At 46.7% G+C, this 17,007-nt stretch overlaps 1 protein-coding gene across 1 annotated transcript in view; it reads left to right on the top strand.

Moving 5' to 3' along the window:
* Positions 1 to 17,007, top strand: part of MRPS30 (mitochondrial ribosomal protein S30) — a gene marked incomplete in the record, with an annotated part of 40,002 nt that overhangs the window by 19,403 nt on the left and 3,592 nt on the right. Inside the window, 1 exon segment of the mRNA XM_078771714.1 lies at positions 4,949 to 5,094. Coding sequence (XP_078627840.1) covers positions 4,949 to 5,094 — 146 coding nt within the window.

Genomic DNA, 17,007 nt, shown 5'->3' with positions numbered 1-17,007 from the left:
TTTGGTTCTTTAATCCCCGGAGGCGGAAGGGAAGGTGCCCAAAACTCACCTCCCCCTGGCAAGGCCCAGGAGTCGTCCTGTCGCAAATCTGTGACGTGGTCTTTAAGATCAAAATGGGGCCACGAGCCCTCCCTCGGATCGTCCACGCCGACCGGATAAGACCTTACACCGGCGAGCAGGCGCCCCCGTGGATTGCCTCGGCTTTAGATGCCGAGGCGGGACCCAGTACCTCTGAATAAGGGGGGCTTATTAGTGCCAGAGGACTGGGGGATTGAGGAGCGATAGGCCCGGTGGGAGAGGGTGGCATCCCTGCCACCCTTCCCATGGTGGGGGCAAAGGAGCAATTGCTTATGGGGTGTATGGCAGTGAAAACTAGCCCGGGTGGGTTAGGATATTGTGTGTAGGGATCTAGAAGAGATTGACATTAGGTAACGTTAAGTTTAGTTAGTGACTGATACCTGTAGTGGGGACGCAGGTAGATTAGTGTGGATGATAATGACGTGGGAGCGCAATAGTTTAAAGGGACGACTGGGAAGCGCAAGTTTCAGAAGGGAGTAGTTAGCTGAGATGATGCCGTGTGTGTGAGGATGGAACAGGTGTGATTGCACAGGTGTGCAATTGGACAGGTGTGTGGAGCAGTGTATGAGTAGTGAGTGTGTGGATCAGCGCGAATGCGCTTGGGGAGAGAAGGGTGCAGGTGGCACCAAGTGTGAGAGCACAGGTGTGTAAGTACAGGTGTGTGGAGAGAGTTGGAGTAAGTGGTACGGAGTGGTGTGCATGGTGCGAAGGTGTGGATGGGGGAAGAGTGGACCCCTCTCACGAGTACCCGGGGCGGGTAGTGTAAGTGTTAGGTAGAGGGTACAGGTAAATTGTGGTTGGATATTGGCATTTGTGGTGCGGTGGCAGAATGGTGTTGTGGATGGGTGCATTAGTGTTGTGGAAATGGCTGGGCGTGTAGCCTGTTAGTGTGTGTAGTTGGTTGGGCACTCCACCACTGTGAGGATGTCGGCCAGGTGAGGCCGCAGGTGGACTCTGGGAGCCGGTAGTTGTGAGTGGGTGCCTGAGGATCCCGGGTGTGGATCGGGCAGCCCAGTGCCAGAGAGGGCACGGAGTGGGGAGAGCGCCAGAGGGCCTTCCCCAGGTAGATAGGTTAGGGTAAGGAGCAGGTAAGCTCGGAGGCAACTGCAGTGGTGGAGGTGTGCAGGTGGGTAGACCCACTGGGAGAGGTACACGCCACAGCCCAGAAATTGTGCGAGGGCACCGGGAGATGAATCGGGGGAGTGAGACCCCAAATTGAAGAGCACCACAGTTTGGCCAATGGGAATTGGTTTTTTAGAACCCATAGTGTAAGAGGGCCAATGGTTTGGCCGGAGAAAGACCCCGGGTAGTGTAAAGTTGTTAAAGTCATTTAGGAAATAGTTAGGATTGAAGAACCTGTCGCACCATACGCAGCCACTTACCTGTGGTGATGATGATGACTCCACACCTGTGTTTTCTTTGTTTTGTTGCAGGAAATGAGATTGCTGTGAGGATTTGTGAGACGCATCACGACGTGGATGAGACATTGGGGTGATTCCATCTCTCCCTCCCTAGGAGGGACTGATGATGAATTGGTAATGGCAAATTATGATGTTGAGTTGAAGATGGCAAATTTTGATGAGAGTTGAAAATGGCAAATTTGATTGGTTAGGAGGGAGAGAAGACGAATTTGGTTTATGGGAGGAACGGGGAAGACAGTAGGGATGTTTGTTGATTTGTAAAGTAGATGTTTATGGGTAGTGTTGTGTTTTGTGGATACAGTAAGGGGTAAGGGAGGGGCCATGTAGGTTACCTGGTGGGGGGGGGGGGGCGTACGATAGGAACGTACCTGTCTCACCTGGTTCCCATGTGCCCCCAGTGTGCATCACCTTACATTGCGTGCACTTTTGCGCCCTTACCACCTTACTCACTTGTCTGCTTCTTTTGTCTCCCACCTCCGAGGATCTGGCTTTGGGGTAGAGAGAGAGGAGAGAGAGGTGCTGGCTGCGCAGTTGTGGGCCTGCACTTTCGCTGTTTGCTGCCGGGATCGATACACCATATGGACCGCAATGTTTGTGGCCACCCACAATGGACCGCAGTTCGTTTGCGGCCAAGCACCACCCGTTGATGGACCTATGGGTCAACGTGGCACCTATGCCATACAGGTGAACCACTAATAGTTAACACCACTGAAGGCCACACGAAGAGCAAGAGACACCTGCAGGGTTAGGGGTTGTCGCATTTATTTTTAATCATTGAACAATGGTGACTGCACCGATTGGTGGTGGGGTGGTGCTTTTGATGCTGGGATGGGGTGCTCTGCACGTTATTAAAGGCCGTCGGCCACAGAGCACTCGTGGGTTGGTGTATCGATGCTGGCAAGCGCGCTCTCTCTATGCATAACATCTGCATGTGTTCCTCCAAAGACAGGTCCTGGATCGTAGTGTAGATATCAGCGTAATCTTGTAAATAATGCTCCCTACCGGCTGTATGTGTAGTTTGCGAATTCTTTCCGGATTCGGTTATCCTGTGGGTGTGTTTCTGTGAGGAGAAGGGTGCAACGTCGCAGGGGGACATATTTACTCATTTGTGAATATCTGTAAAACTGTCGCACTCAGGGTAGAGTTAATAGTAGAGGGAACTACATTGCGTGCCACACTAAAGTAGGTAAAAATTTATCGGGTCGGGACGCCCCGAGGGTAGAGAAGGGTGCAATGTTGCGAATATGGAATTTGGCCTCCATATCCGCTTGTAAATATTCCCCTATTTTCTCCAATACTCCCCAACTTTCCCCAATCCCCCATTCCCTAGTCCCATTGCATGTAAATAACAATCAGTAGAGCCGACCTTCCCCTTATTCCCCCATTAAATGTCGTGCCCAGGTCCACCGCACCACACGTAGACAACTTTCGGACATCTTCCTAGTTATTCTTATTCTATGTCAGTTAAGGCCTCGTCTCCATTAATTATGACTCTTCGTTGCACCAGAATGTGATTATATGGCATCAGTAGTGAGTTTAGGACCTTTCCCATACCTCCTTCCATCTTCTTCCCCAACCAACTATGGCTGCAGCAACGGAGGAGATGGCGGCGGCGCGGGGGAGGATGCGTCCTCACACCGGCTCGATTAGCGCCATTGACCACGCGCTCCACGGGGTTACCACGGAGGGGCTGGCTGTCAGCTCCTCCTCAAGGGCGGAGCCTGGTAACCCCCCGCACGCACCCAATGAGAAGCAACGTGCCGATTCCACGAGGCGGAGCTAACGAGCCGAGGGCGTGTCACTCCCCGCCGGATATACGCGGCCACGCGCCGGATGTGAGAGAGATGCGCCCCCAGCTGGAGAAAGAACGTTGCCTACGACCGCTGAGAGGAAGAGAACCCGCCTGTGAAAGAACGTTACCACCTCGAGCGCTGTGCAACCTTCCGCATCTCTGGACCGGACCGGGTCGACCCTGTCCTTGAGCCAAGAGTGCACCTTGAGCCATCGCTACCCGCCTGTCCTTTCCATCAACCCCCGTGTGAGTCAGCCGTTGTCCCGTTTGCCTGTCGTCTGTTGGGGAATAATATAAGATTGTGTCTAAGTGCTTGTCTTTCTATGTTGTACCTCTAGCCCCTGTAATCTAACCTTTTCCGTAACGAATATAATCTCCTCCGGAGGTCTTGAGAACCGTATCCCTGGTGTCGTCATTTTATAACCCAGCCGGGTGTCTTCTTTTTCTTATTGAGCCAGCGTGGCGCGGCTTCGTCAACGTCGAGTATAATCGGTAACTTGTGCAGACGTGGTCATACCAAAACCGCTCGGTAAACTAACATCTAAGCCACGTCTGTAACAATATATATATGACAGTAGATCTTTGCTCAGGTGTCTTCGTCAACGCAATAAGCAGATTGCCTCACTGATGTTGGGATTCCTCCAAATTTCTTTCAGTTTAGTGTTAAACAGCAGTAGCAACTGTTTTTTTCAAAAAGTAATCATGTGTGTTTGTGGTTTATAAATTTTTTTTTTACTTCTGGTCAAGGGTTTTCACGACACGGCATGATATGCTATATATAAACGTTAACATGGCGATTGTCCCAAGGAGGAAACCTCTTGGGGAGGGGGAACATGAATAGTATTAATATTGCTTTGTAAAATTAACATTATCCTAATAACAACGTGCTATTAAAAAGATCAACTCAATACCTCTCATGGGTGTCAGCCTCTGCTACGGTTGCTTCAGAACGAGCTGATTCTTCACACGGGCATGCATTGTTTGGGACCGTTCCCCAATATGGGACCGTTCAAAAATTAAATAACGAAAAAAAGAAAAGAAAAAGATCTGACATCCACCCCCACACCTCCCTATAATGCCCCCTAACACTGGACCAGACACCCACTGAGATATCGTGTAATACTTAAATACACACCCTTACCCTCACCCTTCCCCAAACAAAGCCAATGGAAATCTGATGTAACAAACCCAGGCAGTGTATAATTATCGGCAGAGGCTAGCACGCCTAATGTCTTCGGCCAACCGGAAAACCAAGATGGCGGCCATATTATTTGTCTGGGTGCCATGGTGGGTCGAGCGACAAATGTGGGTGGTGTCCAGCAGCTTTCCAACCAGTGGGTGCACATTTCATAAATCGACCCCAACAAGAACCACAACAACACCAACCTTGCGGAGCTCTTGTCGACCTACGACAAAAAGCAAACGCAGGAGAGGTTGAATAGACAATCTCGGTTCGCAGAATCCTGAAATGTATTCCTGTTGAACTTCAAATAGACCGCCCAATTTTGGTTGTATTTTTGCAAGAGTCTTACTCTGGTTGTATATTGTCGGTGAAAATAGTGCATTTATTGAGACGTTATCACAAAACTCTTATGGCACTGACCAAATGCTATGTGGTAGTCGACTACTATTTGTGGCTATTGTCTTGTGCACATAGACTTGAAGCCAGCTGTGGCATATTACTGGTGCCGTGGAAAAACGAGGGTGCAAAGAGGCCACCGTAGGGGAAAGGTCGATCCCTTCAGATTCCAAGTCGAGGACCAGCCTTTGCACCAGATACGTCTGCGGAAACCCTTACCTGAGGTATTAAACCTGCATTTATACATATACGTTTATGTACATGTAGCTCGGTTCCCTAGCTGTGTATAGCAAGACAACAGGTCGAGTCCTGCCACGGGAATTGTCGCACGATCTGTGAACAACAAATGTCGCTTGCCAGATCAACGCATTGCCTTCTACATTGCTGGACTCGTACCATTGTCTGTAACTTAATAAACCTGAAATTCAGCCTTTAAAAATGCTGCAAGAGTGCCTTAGGGATCATATTGAGCTCATTGTGATGGTGACACCATGATTATGCTTATGTTGGAGAACTGACTTTTGTGAGTGTATTTATATTGTCATGAAAAATGAACACGAGAATGAAGGCGGCGTGTGGAAGAGCCTGGTGTTGATAAATGGTTCAAGTGGCTGGCTTGAGATCTTAGGATCCTGAGTTGAATTAACACCAGGTGGGTTGACTCAGCTTGTCATACTTCCGAGATTGGAATAAATGAGTACCAGCTTACTGGTAATAGGGGGCATTGCACAGCCGCACCCACGAAAAAATGATGCAGTTAAGCAGCCACAGGCTGCATACGAACCACCTCCACCACTCAATGGGACACAACAGAACAAAAAGAAAAGAGAGAGGAAGAAATGACAACAGCAGAGTTGAAGGCCAAGATGGAGGGAATTAAGGCCAAGATAGGCCAATAACTTGGACAAACAATGTGTTTGGGGAGGAATGAGGGGCAGGAAAGGATGCATGACATGGACAAGATGTGTACAGGAGAGTCTTGGTTGGGAAAACTGGAAATTTGGAAGGAAGTGGGGTGGGAGATGTTAATGAGGGTGCAGAAGATCATGGTTTCGGATTGGTGATTATCTGAGATTGACGTGAACAGCTGTCTTGAAGACCTGGAGGGAAGAATGAGATTGAAGAATGAGACCTGGAGTGGAAGTTGGTTCTACAAGTGGAGGGAGGGGGGGGGGGGGATGAGGGGAGATGTAGGAGGGAGAGGTAGGAAGGAGAGGTAGGAAGGAGGAGGGGTGGGGGGGGGGGGGAGAAGAGGAGGATCAAATGAGTGGAGGTGAGCACTGATCCTTGATTTATGAGGTTGATAGTGGGACCGTGTGAGCTCTGCAGTAACCTGGGGGAGACAAAGCATGCAGAGAGCGGAGGGTGCAAGACCAGAAAGGAGGTTGGATGAGACAGAGACCCCAACCTGTCTGCAATGTAAAATTGATAGGCCCAGCTACATTGTGCGAGATTCGAATAATCTTAAAGGCCTTGGTTTCCACACTGTGAAGCTAAGCAAGCTGCGAGGCAGGGGTGTCAGCTCAGAGGGGAGAGCAGTACTCCATCAAGGCCTTGTAGGTGAATAGGAGTTAAGGTGTGCCAAGGAAGGACTTTGCACGATGGAGGATGCCCAGTTGGAGGCTGGCTTTGGAAGGTAATGTTGAAATGTGGTTTGCCCTTGAAAGGTCATGGCTGATTGTGAGACCCAGGAGTTTGAATGACTGAACCTCCTCAAGAGGATTGTAAAGAAAGTTTGAGGGTTTGCCAGATCGTCTTTTCGGAGAGTGAAAGTGTGAGATATGTCAGCATTGAAATACATATTCCAAGTGTTTGACCAGGTTGTGATTTTTTTTTTCATGGTCTGAAGGGAGGGAAGAGGCTGCAGCCTGCCTGTCTGTAGGATGAGGGATGTCATGGCAGAGGGTGGAGTCATCGGAAATAGATAAAGGGGATTTGCAGGCAGAAGGAAATTCAGGAACAATGAGATCACTGTGTAGTGGAAAAATTAAGTTATTTTATTTCATTTTTATTTTTTGAAGTGAGGTGGGGAAATAGGATAATGTTGAGGAGGTAGAAGTAAAATATTTTGGAAGAAAGAAGCAAAATGAGTAATACGGAGACAAAAAAAAACAACAACAAAAAAAAAAAACCAAAAAAAAAACCCAGGATTTTGAAATTTGCTCTCCGAGGAGAGGAGCAGCTAAATAGTCCGGCAGCTAAGCTAAATATAGCATAACCATTGTGCATTTTGTGAGCAAAGCACCAAATTTGGCACAATAGTAGACTATCATATTATGAAAAGATCTGGATATTGGGCCATCTCAGATTCAGAGATTTGATTTTTGCAAGATTTGCAGATTTTGCAGATTTTGCAGATTTGCAAGCTGAGATTGCAACGCCAGGGACGGCCGACTCCTTCCTGCGAGCTTCCCACGTCACCCGCACAAGAAGAGCTCATCAAATCACTGCAGCGGCACTGCACATCCTGCAACACCGTGCGTATGAACGTATGACATATGCTGATGATGCAGAAGACCTGCCTGAGTTCGAAGACTGGTGTCACCAGAGAGGAGAAGACATTCCCAACTTTCAGTACTGGGCAACTGTGCTGGAACTAGAGATGTTGGTACTGGTCTAAGTGCGTTCTCTGCGGCAGGCTTCATTCACGATGTACCTTGATGCCCTGACGGAACTGGTCCCATGGTTCCATGCCTTAGACCACACACACAATGCCAGGTGGGTCCCTGTTCACCTGAAGGACATGGTTGCACTCCCAATGAAGCACCCAGATGTAGCCAGAGAATTCAGGGCTGGCAACTTCACTGTACAGAAGACGAAGAAGGTGTTCTCTTCGATCCCAATCGAATCGAAATCTTGCAAAAATCAAATCTCTGAATCTGAGATGGCCCAATATCCAGATCTTTTCATAATATGATAGTCTACTATTGTGCCAAATTTGGTGCTTTCCTCACAAAATGCACAATTGTTATGCTAAGTTGCCCCACTAAAAGCAGGCCTTTAACAACACAAAAACAGTCGGCACAAAGGAAAAACAATTTAACACTGAATCAGGGGTCGAATTACTCTGTAGGGAGGGCACAGCAATGTTTGCCTTTGATGACTTCAAAATTTTTGGGGCACCAAGGCATTTTCTTTTGGGTTTGGGGGGCACCAAGGCAATCTAGAATTATTATTGTGGGCACAAAGGCAAAGTGTGTCGGTAACTTAAACAAGCATGGAAATGTTACTGACAGAACAAGTAAATCAACTTAAACTTTTTAATAATGTATTTTTAGAATTTGAATCTCAATAACAGTTTCAGATTTGATTTCTCTCAAAACTCAACTCAACTCAGTCAGAACTGCATTGTCATCATGTCCATGTAACAAAGTTTAACTTTTGTTTGACAGAGTTGAACTTTTTTCATCATCATCATCAGACATCATCTTTACTCAATACTGACTCAGTCTTGAGTCAGGTATACATGATTACAATTCAATCACCCTTGGGGGAGAGGGGTGTAGTATCAGGCCTACGTCCAAATGCACTCATAGAATGCCACCTGTCAACGCTACGTGTAGGATCAAAGTCGTCGGGGTCGGGCCCTTCTGTGCTGATGCGCAGAAGGTGTTCCTGCATACCCAACCCCAGTTTTAGCCTCCAATCCCCAAGAATACGCTTCACTGCTGAGAACTGCCGCACTGAGACATGTGCGCACAGGTACAGCGGCAGATGTACACCACCGCTGACCTTGCGGGATTGTAACATACCTATAGTCGGGACGGAAGCAATCGGAAGGCCGTCACAACCATGAGTATTACCCCCGCTAATACAGCGCGGTTGGTAAGCAACGATGTGGGTGTGCAAACATCGGCAATAATAGCCACGCTGTAATTTATGCGCTCGTAGTAGCCCATAATGCTTTGCGTTTCATTGATGATGCTGGATGACGTATGGGATGACGCATGGTCGTAGGCGGGGCCAATATAAATTATGGGATGCCCTTGAACCTCGTTTCCCGTACCCAAGGACGATAGTAGGACTGCAACATTCTGTATTCAGTAAGAGAACGGGAAACGAGGTAGCCTAGACAATGTATATGCTTACTACGCTAATGTTCCGACATGCACTGAGAAAACGAAAGCCGACAAAGTCAGTTTGTTGTTTTCATCATTACTTTATTCATACTGTGGTCTCTATTATTATGCTTTATTGACAAAAAGGGCACAGCAGCAACTGAATAAAAAGGGCACTGCAACTCTCTGCCGTAGTGATCATGAAAAGTTCGGGGGCAGCACGGCAAATAGCTTGGGCACGCCGGCTTTTGCCGTCGATGCCGTCGATAATTTCGACCCCTGCTGAATATTGGACAGGATATAACAGCCTCAAACAGGGAACCATGATTGTCATGGGGCCCACAAGGCTAACCCCCGCTCTAGCAGGGAAAATGGCCTTAAAACGATCATTCATTCATTCATTTTCATATAACAGCAACGGATGGATGAAGATATAACAGCAAAATACGACGAAATCCGGTTCAGGAAACTTAGCTTTAATGAGGTGGAAACGGCAGCTGCAGACACAACCAGCAAGAGGAAAAATCCTTGAACCGGAAGCTCAGGTATCAGCTATTATTATATAACTAGCCGAAACCCGTGGAACATCCACGGAAGGGAGGATGTGGTGTATGGATAGACTGTACCATTATGGATGGCATAGGGGTTTGCTTGTCGGAGTAAGAGTTAGGAAGAAAGATGAGAGTGAAGAGTGCGTAAATGAACAATGATCGCCGACACCGGCACAAATGCATGCTCTGGATTGTCCACTCAGTGGACGGCTTGCTTTCGCCTTCGCCTGTCCAATCAGCGGACGGCTTGCTTCGCCTTCGCCCAGCAGACGCCAATACGATGGCGCCATAAGATGGCGTCGTATCGGCAGTTAATTGGATGCTTTTGGGCCCCAACGTCGGCTAATTCAGATTTTTCGAGTATGGCTGTACGTGATAAACAAAGAGCGCGGTTCGTAGATCGTAAATCCATTAGTGCCGTGGGCATCGGGTCACTGGGTGCGGCGTAAAAGGGATGACAAAGTCGAGTCCTTACGCTATTATTATATAGATGAAGAAGTCCCAGGTATCAGCTCCTTGAAGAGGGTGATCTAATGAATCCCTCCATGCAGTGTGCTGCTGCTACTACTCTGGGAGCTCCAGCCCAACTCCACATTACACGCAGCTCTTTAACATCAAGTCTACTGATGTAGACCTCATTCTTCGGATTCCCTCCTCAACTGAGTGCCGCTGATGTGGCCCTCTCAGGACTTGCGGCTCAACTAAACTGACTTGGCACCAAGCTTGCATTCAAACCTTCGTCTGGCATGATGTTCCGCTCATCCCAATTGGCTCACCAAGCAACGGCTCGATCCCTGGTTGGGTCACTGAGACATTAAATCTCATTGACTGGCATGGTTCTGGCTTCTAGAGAGATCGATCACACCATGTATGTCGCACCAGCCAGCCAGAACTGAGTGCATGAGCCCTTTAACGTCAGTCTAGTTTGACGTCGGACTAAAGATGGTTTGGCGGGTCTAGCCTCAAAACTTAGGGAGTAGTTTGGGGACGGACAGACACTCCTGTTTTATAATATAGATATATGGGTTTTGGGTGTACTAGGAGGGGGAATCTCTGGTTTCCCCCGAACTTAATGGGTGAATGCCAGTTGGGTCACTACACAGTTGCAAGGTTCTCCGTCTAACCACCATTTACCTGTACCACATGAATTTTCAATCGGAGGACGCACCATCAGCTATGCACCAATCTTACCATAATTAGATCTTAAGTAGGGCAGCCGAGCTATCACTTGGTGCATGCTGGACTGAATGAACCCATTTGTTGGTGAATTTGAACCTCTCAGGCTAACCTAAGTGCGAACAGTACTGGATCAACGGAGGAAATGATGGACATGGACAGATTGGAAAGGAACGTCATCAAGGGATTTATTATTACAAGCGGGATCATGTAAAAGTGGGAGGGAACTCGAGGGCTTTAATGTACAGCAGGGAGAAATCAAGGGGAATGCAATGCCAAATGTTCAAGCAATCGCAGCAATGAAGTGTGCAGCAATATTTACAGGCAGAAAAGAAAATTGATGAGATGCAGATTTAATCCTATGCCTTACCTAGCAGCTACACACAATACAAGGTACCCATCAGATATCTGTGGAGGGAGAAAAGGAAAAAAAAAAGAACATCCGTGGAGGGAGAAAATACGAGGGTCAAGGGTCTCTTGATTACCGGATGGTAGCAGATGTGCTTCCGCGACCCAAGCGCTCAAGGAGGGGGTAAAGAGGAAAGAAATATTATTGCCTGTGGTGCGTTGAGTCATAGAGGGTGCATGGTGTCGTGCGTGTGGTGCAAGAGAGCTGCAAAGGTGCGTTATCAGCGGTGGTCACTCCGGAGGCCCTCTGTTGTGAGTCTGCATCCAAGAGAGAACGATGAAAATAAAAGATAGCTGAGAAAAAAAAGTGTGATTTCTGGGCCTACTTTGCAAAATGATAGCCTACTTTGTAAGAACCTAAAATATTTGTGGCATAGCGTGGCTTAGCTTTGGCCATAACATGCACCTGACGATGCGCTCGCTCCTGTTCACCGCTTCAGCTCCCAGCTCCGATCCGCCAACGTGAGCGCCACCTCTCCAGCCCAGATCGTCCATCTTTGGAAGGACCAAGGACAGGTCAAGCACCAAGAACCAATGCATGCAGAGAGAGCCAAAACCAATGCACATGCAGAGAGTGAGCTTTCGCCTACGGCGCTTTTATAATCCCATAGCGAGGGCAGGGCCTGAAAGTGGATCAAAACGAGCCCTTGATTCAATCCGAGTTGACAATTGGAGCACCTCCGCATAGCCCCGCCCTCGGCAGACCCTCACAGCTGATTTCTGTCGGAAGGTCCTTTTGCTTCAGCACAGAATCAACGGAGCTCTGTGATTAACATGGCTTGGGGCTAAAGACATGTTCTCAGTGCAGGGCGACTATTGGATCACTTAATTGTCTAATGGCCAATTAGCGCCTGTCTGTTCTGAGGTGTAATAAAGTCTGATGAATGAAGGTGCTGGCTGCCGATTCCAGCGATCCCCTCGCCGTGCTTCCTGCAGCAAACGCTGCTCGGTGGTTGGTGGATGATGGCTAAAGGTGAGCAAGTTGTGTATGGTTGGAGCAGAGGTTGTGGGGAGTGGAGTGGTGAGGTTTTTGGGTCGGCTGGTAATGAATGGCGTGTACAATGTCATAATGCAATGGAAATGAACGTGAAAATGATAATAAAACAAAAATAAAGTGCAACTAAAAATGTGTTTAATAAAAGCCAAGTGTTGCATCTTTACCGTGTATCTATGGGGAAGATTCGCAGACTGGGAATAAGAGGGGCAGTTGAGATTCGGTGTGTTATTCAAAACAGTTTTTGGCGCACTGTGGCAACCAGCTCGCACATGTCAGACGGAGGGAGCTATTGAACTAAAACACAGTGTGCAATTAAATACCCACTAGGAAATAAGAAAAAGGGGCAAAAAAGGCACAAAAAAGGCAAAAAAAAAAAGGCACTTTGGGGGCACCAAAGCATTATATCACATTCTAACTCGCTACACAAAGGGAAGGAACGACTCTAATCCCGTATTATTGAAATAACTATCTGAGGACCATATATATATTGGGTGCCAGGTGCCATTCATTGTCTCTGGCATTGTTTCCTAACACCACAATATATATATATATATATATATATATATATATATATATATATATATATATATATATATATATATATATATATATATATATATATATATATATATATATATATATATATATATATTGTTACGGACACGACTTATTAAGATATTATGCTGGGCCGAGCGGAATGGCCGCCGTGTTCGCACAAGTTACCCGATTATACTCGAACGTTGGCCGAATCGCGCTACGCTAGATCAATGAAGGAAAGGACACAACGGCTGGGTTAAATGACACGACACCAGGGGTACAGTTCTCAAGACCTCCGGAGGAGGATATAATATGGGGTATGCAGAACGTTTAGATTACACGGCACAAGAGGTACAGCACAGAAAGGTGGGCACTTATACACGGTCTTATCTTAGCCCCGACAGACCACAGACAAACGGGACAAGACTGACTCACACAGGGATTGATGGCAAGGAAGGGCAGGTAGTCGATGGCTCAAGGTGCACCTTGGCTCAGGGGCAGAATCGACCCGGTCCGGTCCAGAGATGCGGGGAGGTATCGTCGCACTGGAGGTGGCGTCCTTTTCTCTCCAAGCTGAGGCGCATCTGACGTCACCTCCGGTAAGTGGCTGCGTATGTCCAGCGGGGAGTGACACGCCCTCGGCTCGTTAGCTCCGCCCCAGATGGAATCGGTCCGCCGCTTCTTATTGGGTGCGGGGGGGTTACCGGGCTCCGCCCTTGACGAGGAGCTGACAGTCAGCCCCTGTGTGGTAACCCCGTCGGAGCACATGGTCAATGGCGGCTAACCAAGCCGGAGTGAGGACGCGCACTCCCCGCGCCGCTGTTGTTGTTGTTGGTGTTGTTGTTTCATGAGGAAGAGATGCGGGGAGGTATTGGGAGGTCCTAAACTTACTACTGGTGCCATACAATCACATTCTGGTGCAACGAAGAGTCAGAATTAATGGAAACGAGTCCTTAACTGACATAGACTAAGAATAACTAGCAAGATGTCCTATAGTTGTCTACGTGAGATGCGGTGAACCTGGGCACGACATTTAATGGGGGAAAAAGGGGAAGGTCGGGGCTACAGAGTGTTGTTTACAGACAATGGGACTAGGGAATGGGGGATTGGGGATAGTTGGGGAGTATTGGGGAAATAGGGGAATATTTACAAGCGGATATGGATGGAGGCCAAATCCCATATCCGCAACAATATATATATATATATATATATATATATATATATATATATATATATATATATATATATATATATATATATATATATACATATATATATATATATATATATATATATATATATATATATTGTTACGTTTGTGGGGGTAGATGATGGAATAGCATAGTAAAGGTAGGATCGTATAGGTATAGCATGGACGGTGGATGAGTAGGAGACATCTCGATGTATTAAGTAGGGAAACTGTAGCTTAAGGTCGTTTATGTGTCTTCACACGAAGGGTGAAGCGGTGTCATCTAGATAGGGGTGAAGATTAGTTTTCCCCCAGTATGTGATTGCCCTCGGTGGTGTTTTTCCTACGTTTTTACAATTACAACTAGAATGGCGCTCAGTAGAGAGCATACTTCCACCAGGTGAACAGTTTAAGTTTTGCATCCTAGAGTAGACAAGAAAATCACAATACAGAATCACATTTAATCAAAATCATCCGTCCACAACTTTTTGAAATATCCTGCCATGTATCGTTTTTGGCCCTATTCTACTAGCAACTAGCTGGATCCATATTCAGATCTTCACCATAATCGAATGGAATCATCCTTGTCACACACCCAGCCTGTCCACAAAGTTTCGTCCAAATCCGGCCATAACTTTTTGAGATATCCTGCTATGTATCGTTTTGGCCCTATCTCCCAATGGTGAAGAATCACTTCAAAAATTCTAGTAGCTGGATCTGGATCTTCACCAAAATCTAATCCTTTCATCCTTGTCACATACGCGAACTCTCTGCCAAATTATGTCTGAATCCATCCACAACTTTTTGAGATATCTTGTTCAGAAACAAACGGACAAACAGACAGGGGTGAAAACGTAACCTCCATCCACCTTTGGTGGCGGTGGTAACAAGGCCGGCCATGCAAAAACTTTCATTAAACCACCGGAACCGCCGACAATGCCCGGACATTGCCGATCGGCAAATAAGCGACGCCTTAATGACGCTCACACCAAGCAAACAGGCTCCCAAACTAAACCCCACCTCCAGAAGATCATAACCGGCAGGCCACACCCCCAATGTTCAGGATTGGTCGGGGTGACGTCAGAGTGAGAAGCTTCGAGCAGGAAGAAGAGGAGCCACTCTCTCTCTCTGATAGTTCTTGCTTTAGCAGGATGGGCGCAATATTTGGTGGACTTTTGGCGCTTTGGAGGAGGCTGTTGCGGCCATCAAAGAGGAGCAATAATGCGGCAGTTTGTGGGCTCTTGGCGCTTCGGATGGAGCGAGAGCAAAAGAGGGCCATTTTCACAGCTCGCTCGACGGCTTTGTGCGCGTTGGCTCGGCGCCATATTGGGCACTCAGGTACGGGAATTGTTGGCTGAAGGGATTTTATTTTTATTTTATCTTTCCACTGTGTGTCGTATTTGTGACCGAGTGGAGACGCCTCAAAGTAGGATTTTAGTTTTTACTTCAATCTTTATTTCACCACTTTCATCTTGCATTTGTTTTCATGAAATCATTATCGTGGCATTTTTTAAATTTGTCGTGTCTGTTCATTGTGGGTTTCGGATTCAAACAGTGTGCTTCGTTCAGGTAAGCACCTCGCTGCCTTCCGTCCCATCCGCGGCATAAAAATAACCGCCATTTTTCGGGCAGCCTACTCGGGAGTAAAGACAATCGGCTATTCGTCACCCAGTGGTCTTAATCGCTGGGCGACATGACATTATATATATATGTATATATATGTATATATATATATATATATATATATATATATATATATATATATATATATATATATATATATATATATATATATATATATATATATATTGTTACGGACACGACTTAGATGTTGCTTGACCGAGCGGAATGGCCGCCGTGTTCGCACAAGTTACCCGATTACACTCGAACGTTGGCCGAATCGCGCTATGCTAAATCAATGAAGGAAAGGACACAACGGCTGGGTTAAATGACACGGCACCAGGGGTACAGTTCTCAAGACCTCCGGAGGAGGATATAATATTGGTTATGCAGAACGGTTAGATTACACGGCAAGAGGTACAGCACAGCAAGATGGGCACTTAGACACAGTCTTATCTTAATTCCCGACAGACCACAGACAAACGGGACAAGACTGACTCACACAGGGATTGATGGCAAGGAAGGGCAGGCAGTCGATAGCTCAAGGTGCACCTTGGCTCAGGGGCAGAATCGACCCGGTCCGGTCCAGAGATGCGGGTAGGTATCGTCGCGCTGGAGGTGGCGTCCGTTTCTCTTCAAGCTGAGGCGCATCTGACGTCACCTCCGTCTTCCTGCGCATGTCCAGCGGGGAGTGACACGCCCCCGGCTCGTTAGCTCCGCCCCAGATGGAATCGGTCCGCCGCTTCTTATTGGGTGCGGGGGGTTACCGGGCTCCGCCCTTGACGAGGGGCTGACAGTGAGCCCCTGCGTGGTAACCCCGTCGGAGCACATGGTCAATGGCGGCTAACCAAGCCGGAGTGAGGACGCACACTCCCCGCGCCGCCGCCGCCGCGCCGCCGCCGCTGTTGTTGGTGTTGTTGTTCCATGAGGAAGAGATGCGGGGAGGTATTGGGAGGTCCTAAACTTACTAATGGTGCCATACAATCACATTCTGGTGCAACGAAGAGTCAGAATTAATGGAAACGAGTCCTTAACTGACATAGACTAAGAATAACTAGCAAGATGTCCTATAGTTGTCTACGTGAGATGCGGTGAACCTGGGTGCGACACTTAATGGGGGAAATAGGGGAAGGTCGGTTCTACAGAGTGTTGTTTACAGACAATGGGACTAGGGAATGGGGGATTGGGGATAGTTGGGATAGTTGGGGAGTATTGGGGAAATAGGGGAATATTTACAAGCGGATATGGATGGAGGCCAAATCCCATATCCGCAACAATATAAATATATATATATATACGTATATATATATATATTTATTTATTATTATATATTTATTTATTTATTTATTTATATATATATTTATATATATATTTAAATATATATATTATATATATATTTATATATATATTATTATATATATATTATATATATCAATTTATTTATATATATATATTATATATATATATATATTTATATATTTATTATATATATTTATTTATATATTATATATATTATATATACATATTTTATATATATTTATATATATATATATATATACATATACACACACACACACATACACAACATCACATCAAAATCT

This window comes from Myxine glutinosa, chromosome 2, assembly GCF_964187855.1.
Source record: "Myxine glutinosa chromosome 2, kmMyxGlut1.1, whole genome shotgun sequence".
Classification (NCBI taxonomy): Eukaryota; Metazoa; Chordata; class Myxini; order Myxiniformes; family Myxinidae; genus Myxine; species Myxine glutinosa.
This window is presented reverse-complemented; position numbering and strand designations above follow the sequence as displayed.